General features: G+C 39.1%; 1 protein-coding gene across 3 annotated transcripts in view; it reads right to left on the bottom strand.

The window, feature by feature from the left end:
• Nucleotides 1-21,297, bottom strand: part of LOC128685418 (nuclear pore complex protein Nup93-like) — a 301,160-nt gene that overhangs the window by 14,934 nt on the left and 264,929 nt on the right. For all 3 annotated transcript variants that reach the window (XM_070082868.1, XM_070082870.1, XM_070082869.1), the window contains exons 12-15: nucleotides 11,505-11,649; nucleotides 8,182-8,308; nucleotides 518-659; nucleotides 167-259 (exon numbers count right to left, since the gene is read on the bottom strand). In XM_070082868.1, coding sequence (XP_069938969.1) covers nucleotides 167-259; nucleotides 518-659; nucleotides 8,182-8,308; nucleotides 11,505-11,649 — 507 coding nt within the window. The remainder of the gene's footprint in view (nucleotides 1-166; nucleotides 260-517; nucleotides 660-8,181; nucleotides 8,309-11,504; nucleotides 11,650-21,297) is intronic.

Below are 21,297 nucleotides of genomic sequence, written 5' to 3'. Positions count from 1 at the left end.
TTAATACATTCAACTGAAGTATTTCTAGACTCTAAACAGTACATTTGAAATTATGTTTTGTAATCTTCAACAAATTGAAAAATACAACTTGTCAAAAAACATTGAGCAGATCATATATTAATTTTTTTACAAGTGAAAAACAATAAGCCATAATTATATATTTTACTTTTGCTAGATCATATAGCTTTACTGCATCTTCATGAAGACCCTTCTTTTCAGAGTCTTGTGCCACCATTTGTGTTACCTCACTCACATCAACCTGAAAATGCAATTTTATCTTTGTTAGACATCTAAAAAGAAAATAGGCAAACAAATTTTCAACAGTCTAATAATTTAGTTACTGAATTAAGTCATTATTATTATTATTATTAATAATTCTTAGTGATAGCTAATTTTCATATATTATGGCACCATCATTATGTATACTAATAGTATAACAAATTTCCATATTCCAATTTGGTTCTCAAGAAGAATATGTAGATTTTCATATTCCAATTTGGTACACTTCAAACCTTACCTTGAATTTATCAATGATGCCTGGTGTACGGCGTCCATCAGGTTCCAAACGTCCAAGTAACATGTCAAACTCACGAGACTGTAACACAAGCTGACTTATACAGCCTGAAAACATGCTTTCTCCATTTTTTCCTTTCAAAGACCTGTTAAATTATCTTGGGTAAGATTTTCCACTTTCTTTCCAGTTGGTCAATAGATATTTCATATATAGTAGGGACCCGCTTTACAGCGCTCCACTAATACAGTGATTTCAAATTATGACCAAAACACTCTATATGGCTCCCTGTCTTTCTAATATGACGCGTGCCACCCGGTTTGTTTACATTCTCTGTGAGCACCAAGGGGTGGGGCGGGGTGGCCTGGCCGGCTGCCATTACCTACCACACCTAACTTCTTACAATAAACACTACTCACTTCTCACCCTACATTAAGACTACAAATATTTTGAGGTAAGTAATGAGTGTACTGTGTGTGTGTACAGTGTATTTTACTTTTATTGTTTTTTAATGCCTTGTTCTATTGCTAACTTAATATATATTAGTGTAAACTTATTATCTGACATTTATAAGTGGAAACAAATGGCGTTTTGCTTTCCAGCGATGTCTGCTTTCCGGCAGTAGCCTGGAACCTAACCTGTCGTATAAGTGGGGACCTACTGTACTGTACAATATGAGCTCTACTGAATATCCATGTTTTTCTTTAATTATTGTATGCAAGCATGTTTATACAAGGTATTGAAGAGAGTAAGTGCATTCAACATCTTAACTAGACAAAAAGCGACTTAAAATCTTTAACACACAAGGTCTCCCACTTAGGAAAAGTGAGCCAAAAAAGAGAAAAATGCTTTATAAAGTTGCTGTTGTTCTTTTAACATTTAGTAATTTATACGGGGAAAGAGGGTACTAGCCCATTTCTTCCATCATTCTAGTCGCCTCCTACGACATACATACATACATGGCTTAAGGAGGAAGAATTCTTTTCCACTCTCCCATGGAGATGAAAATAAAATAAAAAAAAAACAAGAGCTATTAAGAAAATAGAAGAAAACTCAGATGGGCGTGTATATATGTGTGCATGCATGTTTAGTGTGACCTAAATGTAAGCAGAGCTAGCAAGATGTACCTGTTATCTTTCATGTTTATGAGACAAAGAAAAGGCACCAGAAATCCGAACATTTTGTAAAATAATTACAGTTTTCACACTCATTTGGCAGACAGTAGTACCTCCCTGGGTGGTTGCTGTCTACCAACCTACTACCCAATTTTGTTCTTTTTCATTTTAGTAAATACATAGAAGAGGGTTACTAGCCCCTTCCTCCTGGCATTTTAGATGCCTTTTATGACATGCACTGCTTGAGGGAGAACTCTACTCCACTTTTAGATGGAGACAGGATTTATGTATTTTTTTTTTAATACATCAGCTGTTTCCAACTGAGGCAAGGCAACTTTCAACATTATTCACACAATATCACTGTCTTTGCAGAGGTGCCCAGATATGACAGTTAGATGTCATTCCAAACAGCCAATATTCCAAACCCCTCCTTTAAAGTGCAGGCGTTATACTTCCCACCTCCAGGACTCAAGTCCAGCTAACCTGTTTCATTGAATCCCTTCACAAAACATTACCCTTCTAATACTCCAACAGCTCATCAGGTCCAAAAACCATTTACCTCCATTCACTTGTATCTAACACTCACACATGCCTGCTGCATGTCCAGGCCCCTTGCACACAAAAACCTCTTTTACCCCCTCCCTCCATCCTCTCTTAGGATAACCCCTACCCTTCCTCCCCTCCACTACAGATTTATGTACCCTCCAAGTCAACCTATTTTGCTCCATCCTCTCTAAATGACCAAACCACCTCAATAACCCCTCTTCAGCCCTCTGAATAATACTTTTAGTAACTCCACACCTCCTCCAAATTTCCACACTACAAATTCTCTGCAAAATATTTACACCATACACTGCCCTTAGATACGACATATCCACTGCCTCCAGCCTCCTCCTTGTTGCAGCATTTACAACCCATGCTTCACACTCATAAGTGTGCTGGCACCACTATACTCTCATACATTCCCTTCTTTGCCTCCATGGCTAACTTTTTTTTGTCTCCACAGACATCTCAATGCACCACTCACCTTTTTTTCTTCATTAGTTCTATGGTTAACCTAGTCCTTCTTAAACCCATCTGCTGACAAATCTACTCCCAAATATCTGAACACATTCACTCTTTCATACTCCCTCCCTCCATTGTGATAACCAAGTTTTCTTTGCCTAACTGGTTTGATACCCTCATCACCTTACTCTTATCTATGTTCACTTTCAACTTTCTCTTCACAGACTCCTCTCAAACTTGTCCACTAACTTTTGCAACTTCTTTTTAGAATCTCCCAAAAGCACAGTATCATCAGCAAAAAGTAATTGTGTCAGCTCTCATTTTGTATTTGATTCCCCATAATTTAATCCCACTCCTCTCCCCAACACCCTACCATTTACTTCTTTTACAACTCCATCTTTCTTCTTTCTTTCAATAAACTGGCTGTATCCCACGGAGGCAGGGTGGCCCATAAAGAAAAACAAAAGTTTCTCTTTTTAAATTTAGTAATTTACAGGAGAAGAGGTTACTAGCCCCTTGCTCCTGGCATTTTAGTCGCCTCTTACAACATGCATAGCTTACGGAGGAAGAATTCTGATCCACTTCCCCATGGAGGTAAGAGGAAATAAACAAGAACAAGAATTATTATTATTATTATCACACTGGCCAATTCCCACCAAGGCAGGGTGGCCCGAAAAAGAAAAACTTTCACCATCATTCACTCCATCACTGTCTTGCCAGAAGGGTGCTTTACGCTACAGTTTTTAAACTGCAACATTAACACCCCTCCTTCAGAGTGCAGGCACTGTACTTCCCATCTCCAGGACTCAAGTCCGGCCTGCCGGTTTCCCTGAATCCCTTCATAAATGTAACTTTGCTCACACTCCAACAGCACGTCAAATATTAAAAACCATTTGTCTCCATTCACTCCTATCAAACACGCTCACGCATGCCTGCTGGAAGTCCAAGCCCCTCGCACACAAAACCTCCTTTACCCCCTCCCTCCAACCTTTCCTAGGCCGACCCCTACCCCGCCTTCCTTCCACTACAGACTGATACACTCTTGAAGTCATTCTGTTTCGCTCCATTCTCTCTACATGTCCGAACCACCTCAACAACCCTTCCTCAGCCCTCTGGACAACAGTTTTGGTAATCCCACACCTCCTCCTAACTTCCAAACTACGAATTCTCTGCATTATATTCACACCACACATGGCCCTCAGACATGACATCTCCACTGCCTCCAGCCTTCTCCTCGCTGCAACATTCATCACCCATGCTTCACACCCATATAAGAGCGTTGGTAAAACTATACTCTCATACATTCCCCTCTTTGCCTCCAAGGACAAAGTTCTTTGTCTCCACAGACTCCTAAGTGCACCACTCACCCTTTTCCCCTCATCAATTCTATGATTCACCTCATCTTTCATAGACCCATCTGCTGACACGTCCACTCCCAAATATCTGAATACATTCACCTCCTCCATACTCTCTCCCTCCAATCTGATATCCAATCTTTCATCACCTAATCTTTTTGTTATCCTCATAACCTTACTCTTTCCTGTATTCACTTTTAATTTTCTTCTTTTGCACACCCTACCAAATTCATCCACCAATCTCTGCAACTTCTCTTCAGAATCTCCCAAGAGCACAGTGTCATCAGCAAAGAGCAACTGTGACAACTCCCACTTTATGTATGTTTCTTTATCTTTTAACTCCACGCCTCTTGCCAAGACCCTCGCATTTACTTCTCTTACAACCCCATCTATAAATATATTAAACAACCACGGTGACATCACACATCCTTGTATAAGGCCTACTTTTACTGGGAAATAATCTCCTTCTTTCCTACATACTCTAACTTGAGCCTCACTATCCTCGTAAAAACTCTTCACTGCTTTCAGTAACCTACCTCCTACACCATACACCTGCAACATCTGCCACATTGCCCCCCTATCCACCCTGTCATACGCCTTTTCCAAATCCACAAATGCCACAAAGATCTCTTTAGCCTTATCTAAATACTGTTCACTTATATGTTTCACTGTACAAGAACTAGTAAGAAAATAGAAGAAAACCCAGAGGGGTGTGTATATATATATTTGTACATGTATATATTATTTAGTTGTAGCTACAGTTAGAGTAAGAGGTAGATGGGAAAAGAGGAAGGTGGCAACAACAAGTAAGAGGGAGGTGAAAGTGTATAAACTAAGGGAGGAGGAAGTTCGGGCGAGATATAAGCGACTATTGGCAGAAAGGTGGGCTAGTGCAAAGATGAGTAGTGGGGGGGTTGAAGAGGGTTGGAATAGTTTTAAAAATGCAGTATTAGAATGTGGGGCAGAAGTTTGTGGTTATAGGAGGGTGGGGGCAGGAGGAAAGAGGAGTGATTGGTGGAATGATGAAGTAAAGGGTGTGATAAAAGAGAAAAAGGTAGCTTACGAGAGGTTTTTACAAAGCAGAAGTGTTATAAGAAGAGCAGAGTATATGGAGAGTAAAAGAAAGGTGAAGAGAGTGGTGAGAGTGCAAAAGGAGAGCAGATGAAAGAGTGGGAGAGGCACTGTCAAGAAATTTTAATGAAAATAAGAAAAAATTTTGGAGTGAGTTAAACAAGTTAAGAAAGCCTAGGGAAAGTATGGATTTGTCAGTTAAAAACAGAGTAGGGGAGTTAGTAGATGGGGAGAGGGAGGTATTAGGTAGATGGCGAGAATATTTTGAGGAACTTTTAAATGTTAAGGAAGAAAGGGAGGCGGTAATTTCATGCACTGGCCAGGGAGGTATACCATCTTTTAGGAGTGAAGAAGAGCAGAATGTAAGTGTGGTGGAGGTACGTGAGGCATTACGTAGAATGAAAGGGGGTAAAGCAGCTGGAACTGATGGGATCATGACAGAAATGTTAAAAGCAGGGGGGGATATAGTGTTGGAGTGGTTGGTACTTTTGTTTAATAAATGTATGAAAGAGGGGAAGGTACCTAGGGATTGGCGGAGAGCATGTATAGTCCCTTTATATAAAGGGAAAGGGGACAAAAGAGATTGTAAAAATTATAGAGGAATAAGTTTACTGAGTATACCAGGAAAAGTATACGGTAGGGTTATAATTGAAAGAATTAGAGGTAAGACAGAATGTAGAATTGCGGACGAGCAAGGAGGCTTCAGAGTGGGTAGGGGATGTGTAGATCAAGTGTTTACATTGAAGCATATATGTGAACAGTATTTAGATAAAGGTAGGGAAGTTTTTATTGCATTTATGGATTTAGAAAAGGCATATGATAGAGTGGATAGAGGAGCAATGTGGCAGATGTTGCAAGTATATAGAATAGGTGGTAAGTTACTAAATGCTGTAAAGAGCTTTTATGAGGATAGTGAGGCTCAGGTTAGGGTGTGTAGAAGAGAGGGAGAATACTTCCCGGTAAAAGTAGGTCTTAGACAGGGATGTGTAATGTCACCATGGTTGTTTAATATATTTATAGATGGGGTTGTAAAAGAAGTAAATGCTAGGGTGTTCGGGAGAGGGGTGGGATTAAATTATGGGGAATCAAATTCAAAATGGGAATTGACACAGTTACTTTTTGCTGATGATACTGTGCTTATGGGAGATTCTAAAGAAAAATTACAAAGGTTAGTGGATGAGTTTGGGAATGTGTGTAAAGGTAGAAAGTTGAAAGTGAACATAGAAAAGAGTAAGGTGATGAGGGTATCAAATGATTTAGATAAAGAAAAATTGGATATCAAATTGGGGAAGAGGAGTATGGAAGAAGTGAATGTTTTCAGATACTTGGGAGTTGACGTGTCGGCGGATGGATTTATGAAGGATGAGGTTACTCATAGAATTGATGAGGGAAAAAAGGTGAGTGGTGCGTTGAGGTATATGTGGAGTCAAAAAACGTTATCAATGGAGGCAAAGAAGGGAATGTATGAAAGTATAGTAGTACCAACACTCTTATATGGATGTGAAGCTTGGGTGGTAAATGCAGCAGCGAGGAGACGGTTGGAGGCAGTGGAGATGTCCTGTCTAAGGGCAATGTGTGGTGTAAATATTATGCAGAAAATTCGGAGTGTGGAAATTAGGAGAAGGTGTGGAGTTAATAAAAGCATTAGTCAGAGGGCAGAAGAGGGGTTGTTGAGGTGGTTTGGTCATTTAGAGAGAATGGATCAAAGTAGAATGACATGGAAAGCATATAAATCTATAGGGGAAGGAAAGAGGGGTAGGGGTCGTCCTCGAAAGGGTTGGAAAGAGGGGGTAAAGGAGGTTTTGTGGGTGAGGGGCTTGGACTTCCAGCAAGCGTGCATGAGCGTGTTAGATAGGAGTGAATGGAGACGAATGATACTTGGGACCTGACGATCTGTTGGAGTGTGAGCAGGGTAATATTTAGTGAAGGGATTCAGGGAAACCGGTTATTTTCATATAGTCGGACTTGAGTCCTGGAAATGGGAAGTACAATGCCTGCACTTTAAAGGAGGGGTTTGGGATATTGGCAGTTTGGAGGGATATGTTGTGTATCTCTATATGTATATGCTTCTAAACTGTTGTATTCTGAGCACCTCTGCAAAAGCAGTGATAATGTGTGAGTGTGGTGAAAGTGTTGAATGATGATGAAAGTATTTTCTTTTTGGGGATTTTCTTTCTTTTTTTTTTTTTTGGGTCACCCTGCCTCGGTGGGAGACGGCCGACTTGTTGGAAAAAAAAAAAAAAAAAAAAAAAAAAAAAAAAAAAACATGTATGTGTAGTGTGACCTAAGTGTAAGTAGAAGTAGCAAGACGTACCTGAAACCTTGCATGTTTATGAGACAGACAAAAGACACCAGCAATCCTACCACCATGTAAAACAATTACAGGTTTTCATTTTACACGCACTTGGCAGGACGGTAGTACCTCCCTGGGTGGTTGCTGTCTACCAACCTACTACCTACAACAACTCCTCCTATAAATGTATTAAACAACCATGGTGACATTACACATCCTTGTCTAAGACCTACTTTTACTGGAAAGTAATCTCCCTCTCTCCTACACATCCTAACTGGTGCCTCACTATCCTCATAAAAACTCTTTACAGCATTTCTTAACTTGCTACCTATTCCATACACTTGCAACATCTGCCACACTACTTCCCTATCCATCCTACCATATGCCTTTATATAAAAACAAAAATATAAAAACTAAGGGTTTGGTAATTATTTTTTTTTTTACTTGCATAAGAAGCCTTATGAAGAACTGTTTACCGAAGTTCAGGTGTTTAATTCACCCTTACTATCAGCATGTATATCATGCAAGCACACATGGAATCAAATTCGCATGTTGAAAGCATGAGCAAATCTTACCTGAGGAAGAAGCAATAGTGGAGAGCTTCACATGGATCAGTGGCTTCCCTATCCATCCTATCATATGCCTTTATATAAAAACAAAAATATAAAAACTAAGGGTTTGGTAATTATTTTTTTTTTACTTGCATAAGAAGCCTTATGAAGAACTGTTTACCGAAGTTCAGGTGTTTAATTCACCCTTACTATCAGCATGTATATCATGCAAGCACACATGGAATCAAATCCGCATGTTGAAAGCATGAGCAAATCTTACCTGAGGAAGAAGCAATAGTGGAGAGCTTCACATGGATCAGTGGCGTCAAACTTACGAGTGTAGAGGAGAATAAGACGAGTAAGGTTTAACCTGCGTACTCCCTCAGGATCACCATCTTCTCGTGACACTGAATAAACATATAATGTATTAGTACTGCCAGGGTATTCATGGATTACTTTTACTAAAGATAGGAATGTGAGATAAATGGTAAACATATCATGAAGATATTTACATTATTTTAATATTAATACAGCCTCTCCTCACTTAACGACAGAGTTCCATTCCTAAGACCATGTTGGTAAGTGAATTCGTCGCTAAACAAGGAGCTTACTATAATGGTAGTGGGATTGTGTCAACCATCTTTGATATTTTAATGACACCTTTGCACCATTTATTACATTTCTGGTATATTTTTCAATGTTTATACAGTAGTGTACTGTATATTGTAATAAACAGAGCAGAAGAAACCAGCTCTAATATAATTTACATTATTCCTTATGGGAACAGCTTCATTTGGTATCAGCACTCAAACAGCCTTCTGGAACAAATTAAGTTCGTAACTCGAGATACCACTGTACATTATTTAGGTATGCATGCTGGTCTGAGAGCCTGTCATAAGTCCGAGTCATCGGTAAATGAGCACATTGCTAAGTGAGGCGAGACTGTATTAATATTATTCTACACAAACTTTTTTAGTATTATTATATACAGTTCCAATCTACAAATTATCAAATGGACATACAGTGGAACCTCGGTTTTCGTTCACCCTGATTTTCGTCAAATTCGGTTTTCGATGTTTTTCGTCAAAATATTGTTCCAGTTTTCGTTCATCACCTCGGTTTTTGTCCAAATGTGTCCCTCTGCCCACACCCACACAAAGCATCCCACACATGCATTCTGAGCCAGTCTGGATGTTTCTCGTCGAGTGAACATTACCCTGCGCATTCATAATAAACATTTCATAATAATCCTTTTTTTTTGTGCTTGAGTGTGACTACTAAATAAGCCACCATGGGGCCAAAGAAAGTTTCGAGTGCTAGCCCTTTGATAAAGAAGGCAAGAAACACGATAAAATTCAATGGTGGTAGAGGGTGATAGTGATGGTGGTAGAGGGTGGTAGTGATGGTCGTAGTGGTTGTGATGGTGGTAAAGGGTGGTAGTGATGGTGGTAGAGGGTGGTCGTGATGGTGGTAGAAGGTGGTAGTGATGGTGGTAGTGATGGTGGTAGAGGGTGGTAGTGATGGTGGTAGAGGGTGGTAGAGGGTGGTAGTGATGGTGGTAGAGGGCAGTAGTGATGGTGGTAGAGATGGTGGTAGTGATGGTGGTAGAGATGGTGGTAGTGATGGTGGTAGAGGGTGGTAGTGATGGTGGTAGAGGGTGGTAGTGATGGTGGTAGAGGGTGGTAGTGATGGTGGTAGAGGGTGGTAGTGATGGTGGTAGAGGGTGGTAGTGATGGTGGTAGAGGGTGGTAGTGATGGTCGAGATAACCTCTCCTCCCTCTCCCCTCCTCGCCATCTTCCATACGCCAACAAGAGTCCTCAATAAAGGTAAAAGTTGTTTAAATATTCATTTATTCATATCATTAGTGCTTTATATTCATTTCTCACTGTTTTCTGTATGTAAAACTATAGTTCTTCTCTATAAAATGTATTTTTTGTTAAGATTTCTGGGTGTCTGGAATGGATTAACTGGATTTACGAATTAAAGACGAAAACCAAGGTTTCACTGTATATGCAATGGCAAACATACAAAGAAGAATGAAAATGTTAGTGACATATCTCATAAGTTTATGAGCAGTGAGCTTACACTGTCTAGAGAGAGCAACTGGGGGGAGATATGACTGAAGTGGACAAATGGTAGACAGGATTAAATTCAAGAGACATGAATAGTGCTGAAAACATTTAACCCTTAAATTGTCCAAACGTAGATCTACGTTCACGTGCGTAGCGCTCCGACCTTGATTTTCCCCATCTGAAAACATGTAAAAAAAAAAAAGTAGATCTACGTTCGGAGCCCCCCCCCTGCATGTGGATGTAGATCTACGTTTGGACAGTTTAAGGGTTAAGTATTAAATTTAATAAATTAAGATTTAGAAAGGACATAAGACAGGTCAGTGGAACCTTGGTTTTTGTAGGATTCGGTTTTCGGCAACTCTTTTCGCCTAAATTTTGTCCCAGTTTTTGAACAACTGCTCGGTTTACATAGAGTTGCTTTTTGTACTTGTTCATCAAGTGTGACTGCTAAATAAGCCACCGTGGGGCCAAAGAAAGTTCTGAGTGCCAGCCCTTTGATAAAGAAGGTAAGAAACACGATAGAAAGCAAGAAAGAACTCATAGCAAAGTATGAAAGTGGCAAAGTGGAAAGTGAAAAGTATCAAAGTACGACAGTGACCGCAGCTGAGGAAACTGCTTCAGAGGAGGAGGAAGAGAGGGAAGAATGTGCCTTCTTCAGTGATTAAGGACGTGTGTGCAAATTGGAATCAGTTGCAAAGTTTTGTGGAGAAATATCACCCTAACAAAGCTGTTGCAAGCCATGTCTGCAACATAGTCAATGACAATGATTTGTCCCATTTTACGCAAATCTTAAAGAGATGCCAGAAACAGACCTCTCTGGACAGATTTTTTGTGAGACACGGGTCCAGTGACTCTCCAGCTGGTCATAGTGCCAGCTAAAGACAAAGAAGGGATAGGGCCTTGATACCTGAAGTCCTTATGTAGAGGGATTCCCCTTCCAAACAATAACCTCTCCTCCTCCCTCTCCCCTCCTTGCCGTCTTCCATACGCCAACGAAAGTCTTCAATAAAGGTAAAGGTGATGTTAAATGTTTATTTATCCATTTCATTAGTCATTTATATTTATTTCTCATTGTTTTCTGTATGTAAAACTATAGTTATTCTCTATAAATGCATTTTTTGTTAATATTTTTGAGTGTCTGGAACGGATTCATTGGATTTATATTATTTCTTATGGGAAATATAGCTTCAGTTTTCGTACAATTCAGTTCTCGTCAGACTTTCTGGAACGAATTAATCACAAAAACCAAGGTTCCACTGTATTTGTTTGGCAAACAGAATTACAGATAGGTGAAACAAACCACCAATAGCTTCATTTAAGTGAGTTTGTGTTTTAAAAAGATTTTTGACTAATAAAAGAGTAGGAATAGCTGAGTAAATAAACCTGCCTTCCCTGGACTAACAGCCATAGTGCAATGCTCCTCTGGTTTTATGTTTTTATCACTGTAAATACTGACTGATAAACAATGAAGGCTAATGCAGGATTTCTCTACAGTAACTACCCACTAATACATGACTACATCCAACATACACATAGGTGCATGGACTTGAGCAGGCAGAGCCAGAAGATTCATTTCATGTAATGCAAGGGCTACATGAACAGCATGACATCTCAGTGCTTCTTTACGACTAAGAAATTCCACAGCAGCTTCAAATTGGCCTGTTTGTAACAGAATCTGAAATTTAAAATTAACACTGTCATGTAAAAGTGCAGGATTACAGAAGAATAAATATAAATATATATAAAATATATATTTTTTTAACAAATCGGCCATCTCCCACCGAGGCAAGGTGACCCAAAAAGGAAAAACCCAAAAAGAAAAAACTTTAATCATAACTCAACACTTTCACTATCACTCATATATAATCACTGTCTTTGCAGAGGTGCTCAGATACGACAGTTTAGATGACCCTTCAAACTGCCAATATCCCAAACCCTGCCTTTAACCCTTTCAGGGTCGAGAGGCTCTCTCCTAAACTTGTTCTCAGGGTCGAAAATTTTTTGGAAAAAAAAAATTATTTTTTTCTTATGAAATGATAAAGAATCTTTTCCCAATCATAATGACACCAAAAGTATGAAATTTGATGGAAAACTTACAGAATTATGCTCTCGCAAAATTAGCGGCCTCACCGATGTTTACGCATCGGCGACTCTGCCCACTTTGAGCCCTATTTTTGGCCAATTCCTGTGTACTAGTCGACAAAAATCATATTTATTTCACTAGAACCCCATTTTTTCTATCGAATGAGTACAAGAAACCACTCATTTACCAATTTCAACTATCCTATAAAGTGGTTAGAAATTGGCAATTTTGCCAATTTCACACAAATTTCAGAAGATGCCAATTTCCAAATAGGGTCCAGGGTCCAGAATAAACAAGAAAGACATTCCTGGCACTAAAATAACAAGTTCTCTACTTGCTAGTCATGTCCCCAGGCCCCTCTTATATTTCTTTTGCTTTCCACTTTGAATTTTTATTCTCACAAAAAATAGAAGATTTACTGTTATACAGACTACTGCATTAGTGTAGAAATGGTATAAATAACATCAGCGCACTTGTGAAAGAATATAAGACTCACCAGTTGACGCGTATTGGACGCTTAGCATGATTTGTTTACTTTTGAACTTTGGTAAAAATAAAACATTTCTGCTACTTTGAGCTCAATTTCAAGGTACTTTTCAGTGTGAAACCAGTCAAAATCATCTCAATTTCTGTAGTATGTCTTCCGTTCTATAAAATGAGACCAGGAAAACTAGAATATAATCATAAATACCATACGAAAATACAATGCAAATTCGCTGCTTTAATCCAAAAACATGGCCAGTTTTTTTTTTTCACATTACGCACTGTGTGCTGCAGGATTTTTTTTACACTGCGCACACAAACCACATAGACCCATTCTTTCATATGTAGGCCTACCAGCTTTCTCTCGCTAGATTTGAAGGCACTAGAATTTAGGCGTACTAGCATGTCAATAACCCTGGTGCGTAAGCCATACTAGTACGTCGAAAACCCTGAAAGGGTTAACCCCTTGAATGTCGCAACCCCGAATCCTGAGGTGTCTCATGGTGTCGCAAAATTTAAAAAAAAAAAAAATTTTCTTATGAAATGATAGAGAATCTTTTCCCGATTGTAATGACACCAAAAAAAATGAAATTTGATGGAAAACAGACAGAATTACGCTCTCGCAAAGTTAGCGACCTCGGCGATATTTACAAATCGACGATTTTGCCCACTTTGAGCCCTATTTTCGGCTAATTCCATTGTTCCAGTCGACCAAACTCATAGCTATTTCTTTAGAACTCAATTTTTTTCTATCGACTGAGTACAAGAAACTGCCCATTTACCGATTTCAACTACCCAATAACGTGGTCAGAAATTTGCAATTTTGCCAATTTCATGAAAATTAAGAAATATGACAATTTCAAAATAAGGTCCAGAATGAACAATGCAGACATTCCCAGCTCTAAAATAACATTTTCTTTGTTCATCAGTCACGTCTCCAGGCCCCTCTGATATTACTCTTGCTTTCTATTTTGAATTGCTATTCAAACAAAAAATATAGATTTACTGTTATGCAGACTACTGCAATACTGTAATAATTGTATAAATAATGTCAACCCATTCATGACTGCATATTAGAATGGCTAGTTGGACATTTATTGGACAATGACATCATTTGTTTACTTTTGAACATCAGCAAAAATCAAACATTTCCCCTACTCTGAGCTCCATTTACAGGTTCTTTTTATAGTAAAACCAATTAAAATCACCTCTATTTCTATAATATGTTTTCCGTTCTATCAAATGAGACCAAGAAAACGAGAATACAGCCATAAATACTATACGAAAACAGACCACAAAGTTGGCATTTTAATTAAAAACAACAATCAGTTTTTTTTTCTCATTATGCACTGCGTGCTCCAGGATTTTTTTTTATATGGTGCACACTGACCACACAGACCCATTCTCTCACATGTGGGCCTACCAGCTTTCTCCTGCTTGATTTGAAGCCGCTAGAATTCATGAGTATATACAGGTACCACCCGACTTACCACCAAGTTTGGTTCCAAGAAACTGGTCGTAAGTTGAAATGGACGCAAGTAGAACCTTACTACTAAATATCAACATCACATTTTTGTAATGACTATTTTATCGTTTTATTTTGGTATTTCATTTTTTAATTCACTTTTTATGCTGTTAATACTGTATTTTATACTGTAAGGTTTAGGATAAACACTGTGTACAACACAAACAGCTGTTTATTTCCCAGAAATTTGGCATAGAAAACAAGGTCGTAAGTCGAATGGTCGTATTTCGAGCAGGTCATAAGTCGGATGGTGGGTGTATACGTCAAACACGGTACCTCGTAAGACATATATATACAACTAAAACAGTCAAAGGGTTAAAGTGCAGGCATTGTACTTCCCATTTCAAGGACTAAAGTCCAGCTAACCGGTTTCCCTGAATCCCTTCATAAAATATTACCCTGCTCACACTCCAACGGCTCGTCAGGTCCCAAAAACCATTCGTCTCCATTCATTCCTATCTAATAGACTTATGCATGCTTGCTGGAAGTCAAAGCCACTCACTCACAAAATCTCCTTTGCCCCCTCCCTCCAACCTTTTGGAGGACGACCCCTACCCCGTCTTCCTTCCCCTACAGACTTATACACTCTCCAAGTCATTCTTTGTTCCATTCTCTCTAAATGACCAAACCACCTCAACAATCCCTCTTCAGCCCTCTGATTAATACTTTTAGTAACTTCACACCTCCTAATTTCCACACTACAAATTCTCTTCATAATATTTACACCACACATTGCCCTTAGACATGATATCTCCACTGCCTCCAACTACTTCCTAGCTGCAGCATTTACAGCCAATGCTTCATACCCATATAAGAGTGTTGGTACTACTATACTCTCGTACATTCCCTTCTTTGCCTCCACAGATAACGTTTCTTGTCTCCAGAGATACCTCAACGCACCACTCACCTTTTTTCATCAATTCTATGGTTAATCTTATCCTTCATAAACCCATCCACTGACAAGTCAACTCCCAAATATTTGAAAACATTCACTTCTTCCATACTCCTTCCCTCCAATGTGATATCGAATTTTTATCTAAATCGTTTGATACCCTCATCACCTTACACTTTTCTATGTTCACTTTCAACTTTCTACCTTTACACACCCTCCCAAAGTCGTCCACTAACCTATGCAACTTTTCTTTAGAATCTCCCAAAAGCACAGTATCATCGGCAAAAAGTAATTGTCAACAATTCTCACTTTGTATTTGATTCCCCATAATTTAATCCCACCCCTCTCCCCAACACAATAGCATTCACCTCTTTTACAACTCCATCTAAAAATATACTAACCCTTAAACTGTCCAAACGTAGATCTACATTCACTCGTCCAGCACTCTGAATATTTTTGAAAAAAAAAAATTAAATTAAAGAGGGCAATTTTCTGTGTAATAAGACAAAAAAAAATGTTTAGGACCAGTACTTACTGAGATATAAGGCCGCGAAGTTGGCACTGGATGCTCACCTGACGGCAACATCAAGTCCTGCCTCTTGCAGAAGTGTTGCCGATATACCTTTCTTCCTCATTTTTATTTTAATATATATAATTTTTATGTTCTCATAATTATAATTTATAATAGTTCTTGTGATTTCATAGCCAATCTTTGTTCTGACACTAATATTAGGTACTGAAATAGCACACTGTACTCAGTCACAATCATACCGACAGGTGAACATTTTCACCTGCCTAGGTCATTTACTATTGTCTAGAAATATATACAAAGTATTTATAGGTCTCAGCAATGTTTTAGACATGCTGGAGTATATAAGAAACTTCTTGAAGGATGGTGTTTATCATAAGTGTCACTAAACTGCTGACAGGGTAAGCAGTGGAGTGACACTTGATGATAGTGCACTGCTGCAGTGAACCCTGGCTTTATTTGTTTTCACTGTCTATCTATCTGTCTGTTTGCCCATCTATCTAGCTCTGTTTATCTGTGTTAATGTCTGCCTGTGTGTGTGTGTCTGTCTTTCTGTGTGCCTGTGTTTGTCTTTCTGTGTGCCTGTGTCTTTCTGTGTGCCTGTGTGTCCCTGTCTTTCTGTCTGCCTGTGTGTCTCGGTCTTTCTGTCTGCCTGTGTGTCTCGGTCTTTCTATCTGCCTGTGTGTCTTGGTCTTTCTGTCTGCCTGTGTGTGTCTTCTTGTCTGCCTGTGTGTGTGTGTCTTTTTGTCTGCCTGTGTGCATGTGTCTTTTTGTCTGCCTGTGTGTGTATGCCTTTCTGTCTGCCTCTGTCTGTGGGTTATTATTGAGGTTTTTGATATTTCCACGACCACTTATGGCCACATCCATCACTTTCCTCTTAAAAGGGGAGTGTTAAAATGACATGACAACAGTGAATCCCTGGTGTGTGCCATGCTATTTGCTCTAACTGGCACTCAATCGAACTGGTGCCCCCACAAGGTATTAAGTGGTCCCAGAGTTTTTTTAATACCGCACACACCGAGTGTTAAGACCCATTCTATACTGACCAGGCATCTCAGGCCAATCATGCCATATTTGGAGGCAGGAAAAATAAAATGTAGATCTACAAGACTCACGAAATTGTAATGACACGATTGCAAACGATGTAAAAACTTGCATTTGTGGACACAGTGGTGCCTATGCTAACCTTCCTATGGTGTAGAAATACACCTAGTTGGACGAATCTTATTGAAGCTAGCTGGCCCAGTGGCTAACGCGATGTCTGGAGTTTTGAGACTCTCTGATCGCGGGTTCAAATCCCGCCCGTGGTATTTTTTTTTATGTAGATCTACATTTGGAACGCCAGTGGTACAAACGCAGATCTATGTTTGGACAGTTTAAGGGTTAAACAACCATGGTGACATTACACATCCTTGTCTAAGACCTACTTTTACTGGGAAGTAATCTCCCTCTCTCCTACACACACCTTAACCTAAGCCTCACTATCCTTATAAAAACTCTTTACAGCATTTAGTAACTTACCACCTATTCCATATACTTGTAACATCTGCCACATTGCTCCCTTATCCACTCAATCATATGCCTTTTCTAATTCCATAAATGCAATGAAAACTTCCATACCTTTATCTAAATACTGTTCACACATATGCTTCAATGTAAACACTTGATCAACACATCCCCTACCCATTCTAAAGCCTCCTTGCTCATCTGCAATCCTGCTGTCTTACCTCTAAATCTTTCAAAAATAACCCTACCATACAATTTTACCTTGTATACTTAGAAAACTTAGTCCCTTATAATTTTTACAATCTCTTTTATCCCTCTTCCCTTTATATAAAAGAATTATACATGCTCTCTGCCAATCCCTAGGTATGTTCTATTCTTTCATACATTTATTAAACAAAAATATCAACCACTCCAACATTATATCCCCTCCGTCATGAGCCCATCAGATTTTATTATGAGTTATTATTATAATGTATAGGTAGTAGGTTGGTAGACAGCAACCGCCCAGGGAGGTACTACCGTCCTGCCAAGTGAGTGTAAAATGAAAGCCTGTAATTGTTTTACATGATGGTAGGATTGCTGGTGTCCTTTTTTCTGTCTCATAAACATGCAAGATTTCAGGTACGTCTTGCTACTTCTACTTACACTTAGGTCACACTACATATACATGTACAAGTATTATTATTTTTTTTATTATCACACTGGCCGATTCCCACCAAGGCAGGGTGGCCCGAAAAAGAAAAACTTTCACCATTATTCACTCCATCACTGTCTTGCCAGAAGGGTGCTTTACACTACAGTTTAAACCGCAACATTAACACCCCTCCTTCAGAGTGCAGGCACTGTACTTCCTATCTCCAGGACTCAAGTCCGGCCTGCCGGACTTGAGTCCTGGAGATAGGAAATGTTACTTTGCTCACACTCCAACAGCACGTAAGTATTAAAAACCATTTGTCTCCATTCACTCCTATCAAACACGCTCACGCATGCCTGCTGGAAGTCCAAGCCCCTCGCACACAAAACCTCCTTTACCCCCTCCCTCCAACCTTTCCTAGGCCGACCCCTACCCCGCCTTCCTTCCACTACAGACTGATACACTCTTGAAGTCACTCTGTTTTGCTCCATTCTCTCTACATGTCCGAACCACCTCAGCAACCCTTCCTCAGCCCTCTGGACAACAGTTTTGGTAATCCCGCACCTCCTCCTAACTTCCAAACTACGAATTCTCTGCATTATATTCACACCACACATTGCCCTCAGACATGACATCTCCACCGCCTCCAGCCTTCTCCTCGCTGCAACATTCATCACCCATGCTTCACACCCATATAAGAGCGTTGGTAAAACTATACTCTCATACATTCCCCTCTTTGCCTCCAAGGACAAAGTTCTTTGTCTCCATAGACTCCTAAGTGCACCACTCACCCTTTTCCCCTCATCAATTCTATAATTCACCTCATCTTTCATAGACCCATCTGCTGACATGTCCACTCCCAAATATCTGAATACATTCACCTCCTCCATACTCTCTCCCTCCAATCTGATATCCAATCTTTCATCACCTAATCTTTTTGTTATCCTCATAACCTTACTCTTTTCTGTATTCACTTTTAATTTTCTTCTTTTGCACACCCTACCAAATTCATCCATCAATCTCTGCAACTTCTCTTCTCATGTACAAGTATATATATATATATATATATATATATATATATATATATATATATATATATATATATATATATATATATATATATATATATATATATATATTTTCAACAAGTCGGCCGTCTCCCACCGAGGCAGGGTGACCCAAAAAAGAAAGAAAATCCCCAAAAAGAAAATACTTTCATCATCATTCAACACTTTCACCACACTCGCACATTATCACTGTTTTTGCAGAGGTGCTAAGAATACAACAGTCTAGAAGCATACACATATAAAGATACACAACATATCCCTCCAAACTGCCAATATCCCAAACCCCTCCTTTAAAGTGCAGGCATTGTACTTCCCATTTCCAGGACTCAAGTCCGACTATATGAAAATAACCGGTTTCCCTGAATCCCTTCACTAAATATTACCCTGCTTACACTCCAACAGATCGTCAGGTCCCAAGTACCATTCGTCTCCATTCACTCCTATCTAACACGCTCACGCACGCTTGCTGGAAGTCCAGCCCCTTGCCCACAAAACCTCCTTTACCCCCTCTCTCCAACCCTTTCGAGGACGACCCCTACCCCGCCTTCCTTCCCCTATAGATTTACATGCTTTCCATGTCATTCTACTTTGATCCATTCTCTCTAAATGACCAAACCACCTCAACAACCCCTCTTCTGCCCTCTGACTAATACTTTTATTAACTCCACACCTTCTCCTAATTTCCACACTCCGAATTTTCTGCATAATATTTACACCACACATTGCCCTTAAACAGGACATCTCCACTGCCTCCAACCGTCTCCTCGCTGCTGCATTTACCACCCAAGCTTCACACCCATATAAGAGTGTTGGTACTACTATACTTTCATACATTCCCTTCTTTGCCTCCATAGATAACGTTTTTTGACTCCTCATATACCTCAACGCACCACTCACCTTTTTTCCCTCATCAATTCTATAATTAACCTCATCCGCCGACACGTCAACTCCCAAGTATCTTAAAACATTCACTTCTTCCATACTCCTCCTCCCCAATTTGATATCCAATTTTTCTTTATCTAAATCATTTGACACCCTCATCACCTTACTCTTTTCTATGTTCACTTTCAACTTTCTACCTTTACACACATTCCCAAACTCATCCACTAACCTTTGCAATTTTTCTTTAGAATCTCCCATAAGCACAGTATCATCAGCAAAAAGTAACTGTGTCAATTCCCATTTTGAATTTGATTCCCCATAATTTAATCCCACCCCTCTCCCAAACACCCTAGCATTTACTTCCTTTACATCCCCATCTATAAATATATTAAACAACCATGGTGACATTACACATCCCTGTCTAAGACCTACTTTTACCGGGAAGTAGTCTCCCTGTCTTCTACACACCCTAACCTGAGCCTCACTATCCTCATAAAAACTCTTTACAGCATTTAACCCTTTCAGGGTCCAAGGCCCAAATCTGGAGTCACGCACCAGTGTCCAAGAATTTAAAAAAAAAAAATTTGTTATTTTTTCTCATGAAATCGTAGAGAATCTTTTTGTGAAGGTAATAAAACAAAAAGTACGAAATTTGGTGGAAAATTGACGAAATTATGCTCTTGCGAATTTTGATGTGTCAGCGATATTTACGAATCGGTGATTTTGCCGACTTTGACTCCCATTTTAGGCCAATTACATTATTCCAATCAACCAAATTCTTAGCTATTTCACTAGTATTACTTCTATTCTATCGATTGAGCACAAGAAATCGCCAAGTCAACTGTTTCAACTACAAAATAAAGTGATCGAAAATTGTTAATTTGGCCAATTTAACACAAAGTTCAAAATATTCCAATTTCAAAATAGGGTCCAGAATGAACAATGTAGGCATTCCTGGCACTAAACTAACATTTCCTCTGTTCATTAGTTATGTTTTGAGGCTTTACAAATAAATTCCATTTTGATTTTTTATTCACATAATGAATTTTTATTCACACCAAAAAATAGAAGATTTACTGTTATGCAATACTGTAATAATTGTATAAATATCATCACCATATTTGTGAATGTATATTAGACCCACCAGCTGATGTGTATTAGACGTGTGAGGTCGTTTGTTTACTCTTGAATATCGGCAAAAATTTAACATTTCCGCTACTTTGAGCTCAGTTTCAAGCCATTTCCAGTGCTAAAACCAATCAAAATCATCTCTATTTCTGTAATATGTCTTCCATTCTATCAAATGAGACCAAGAAATCGCAAATACAACTATAAAAAACATACGAAAAAACACTGCAAAGTTGCTGTTTTAATCGAAAAATCATGATTTCATTTTTTTTCTCTCATTATACACAGTGTGCTGCAGGATCTGTTTTATGTGGTGCACACATACCACATAGATGTATTCTCTCATATCTAGGCCCAAATGTACCACTCACAGTTTATCAGAGTGAGCTGAGCTCATGGCGTAGATCTACGGTTTGGACCCTGAACGTAAAGCCGTAGATCTACGGGACGGACCCTGAAAGGGTTAATAACTTACCACCTATTCCATATACTTGCAACATCTGCCACATTGCTCCTCTATCCACTCTATCATATGCCTTTTCTAAATCCATAAATGCAATAAAAACTTCCCTATCTTTATCTAAATACTGTTCA

Source organism: Cherax quadricarinatus, chromosome 8 (genome assembly GCF_038502225.1).
Source record: "Cherax quadricarinatus isolate ZL_2023a chromosome 8, ASM3850222v1, whole genome shotgun sequence".
NCBI lineage: Eukaryota > Metazoa > Arthropoda > Malacostraca > Decapoda > Parastacidae > Cherax > Cherax quadricarinatus.
The sequence above is the reverse complement of the archived record's forward strand: the minus strand, read 5'-3'. Positions and strand labels throughout refer to the sequence as shown.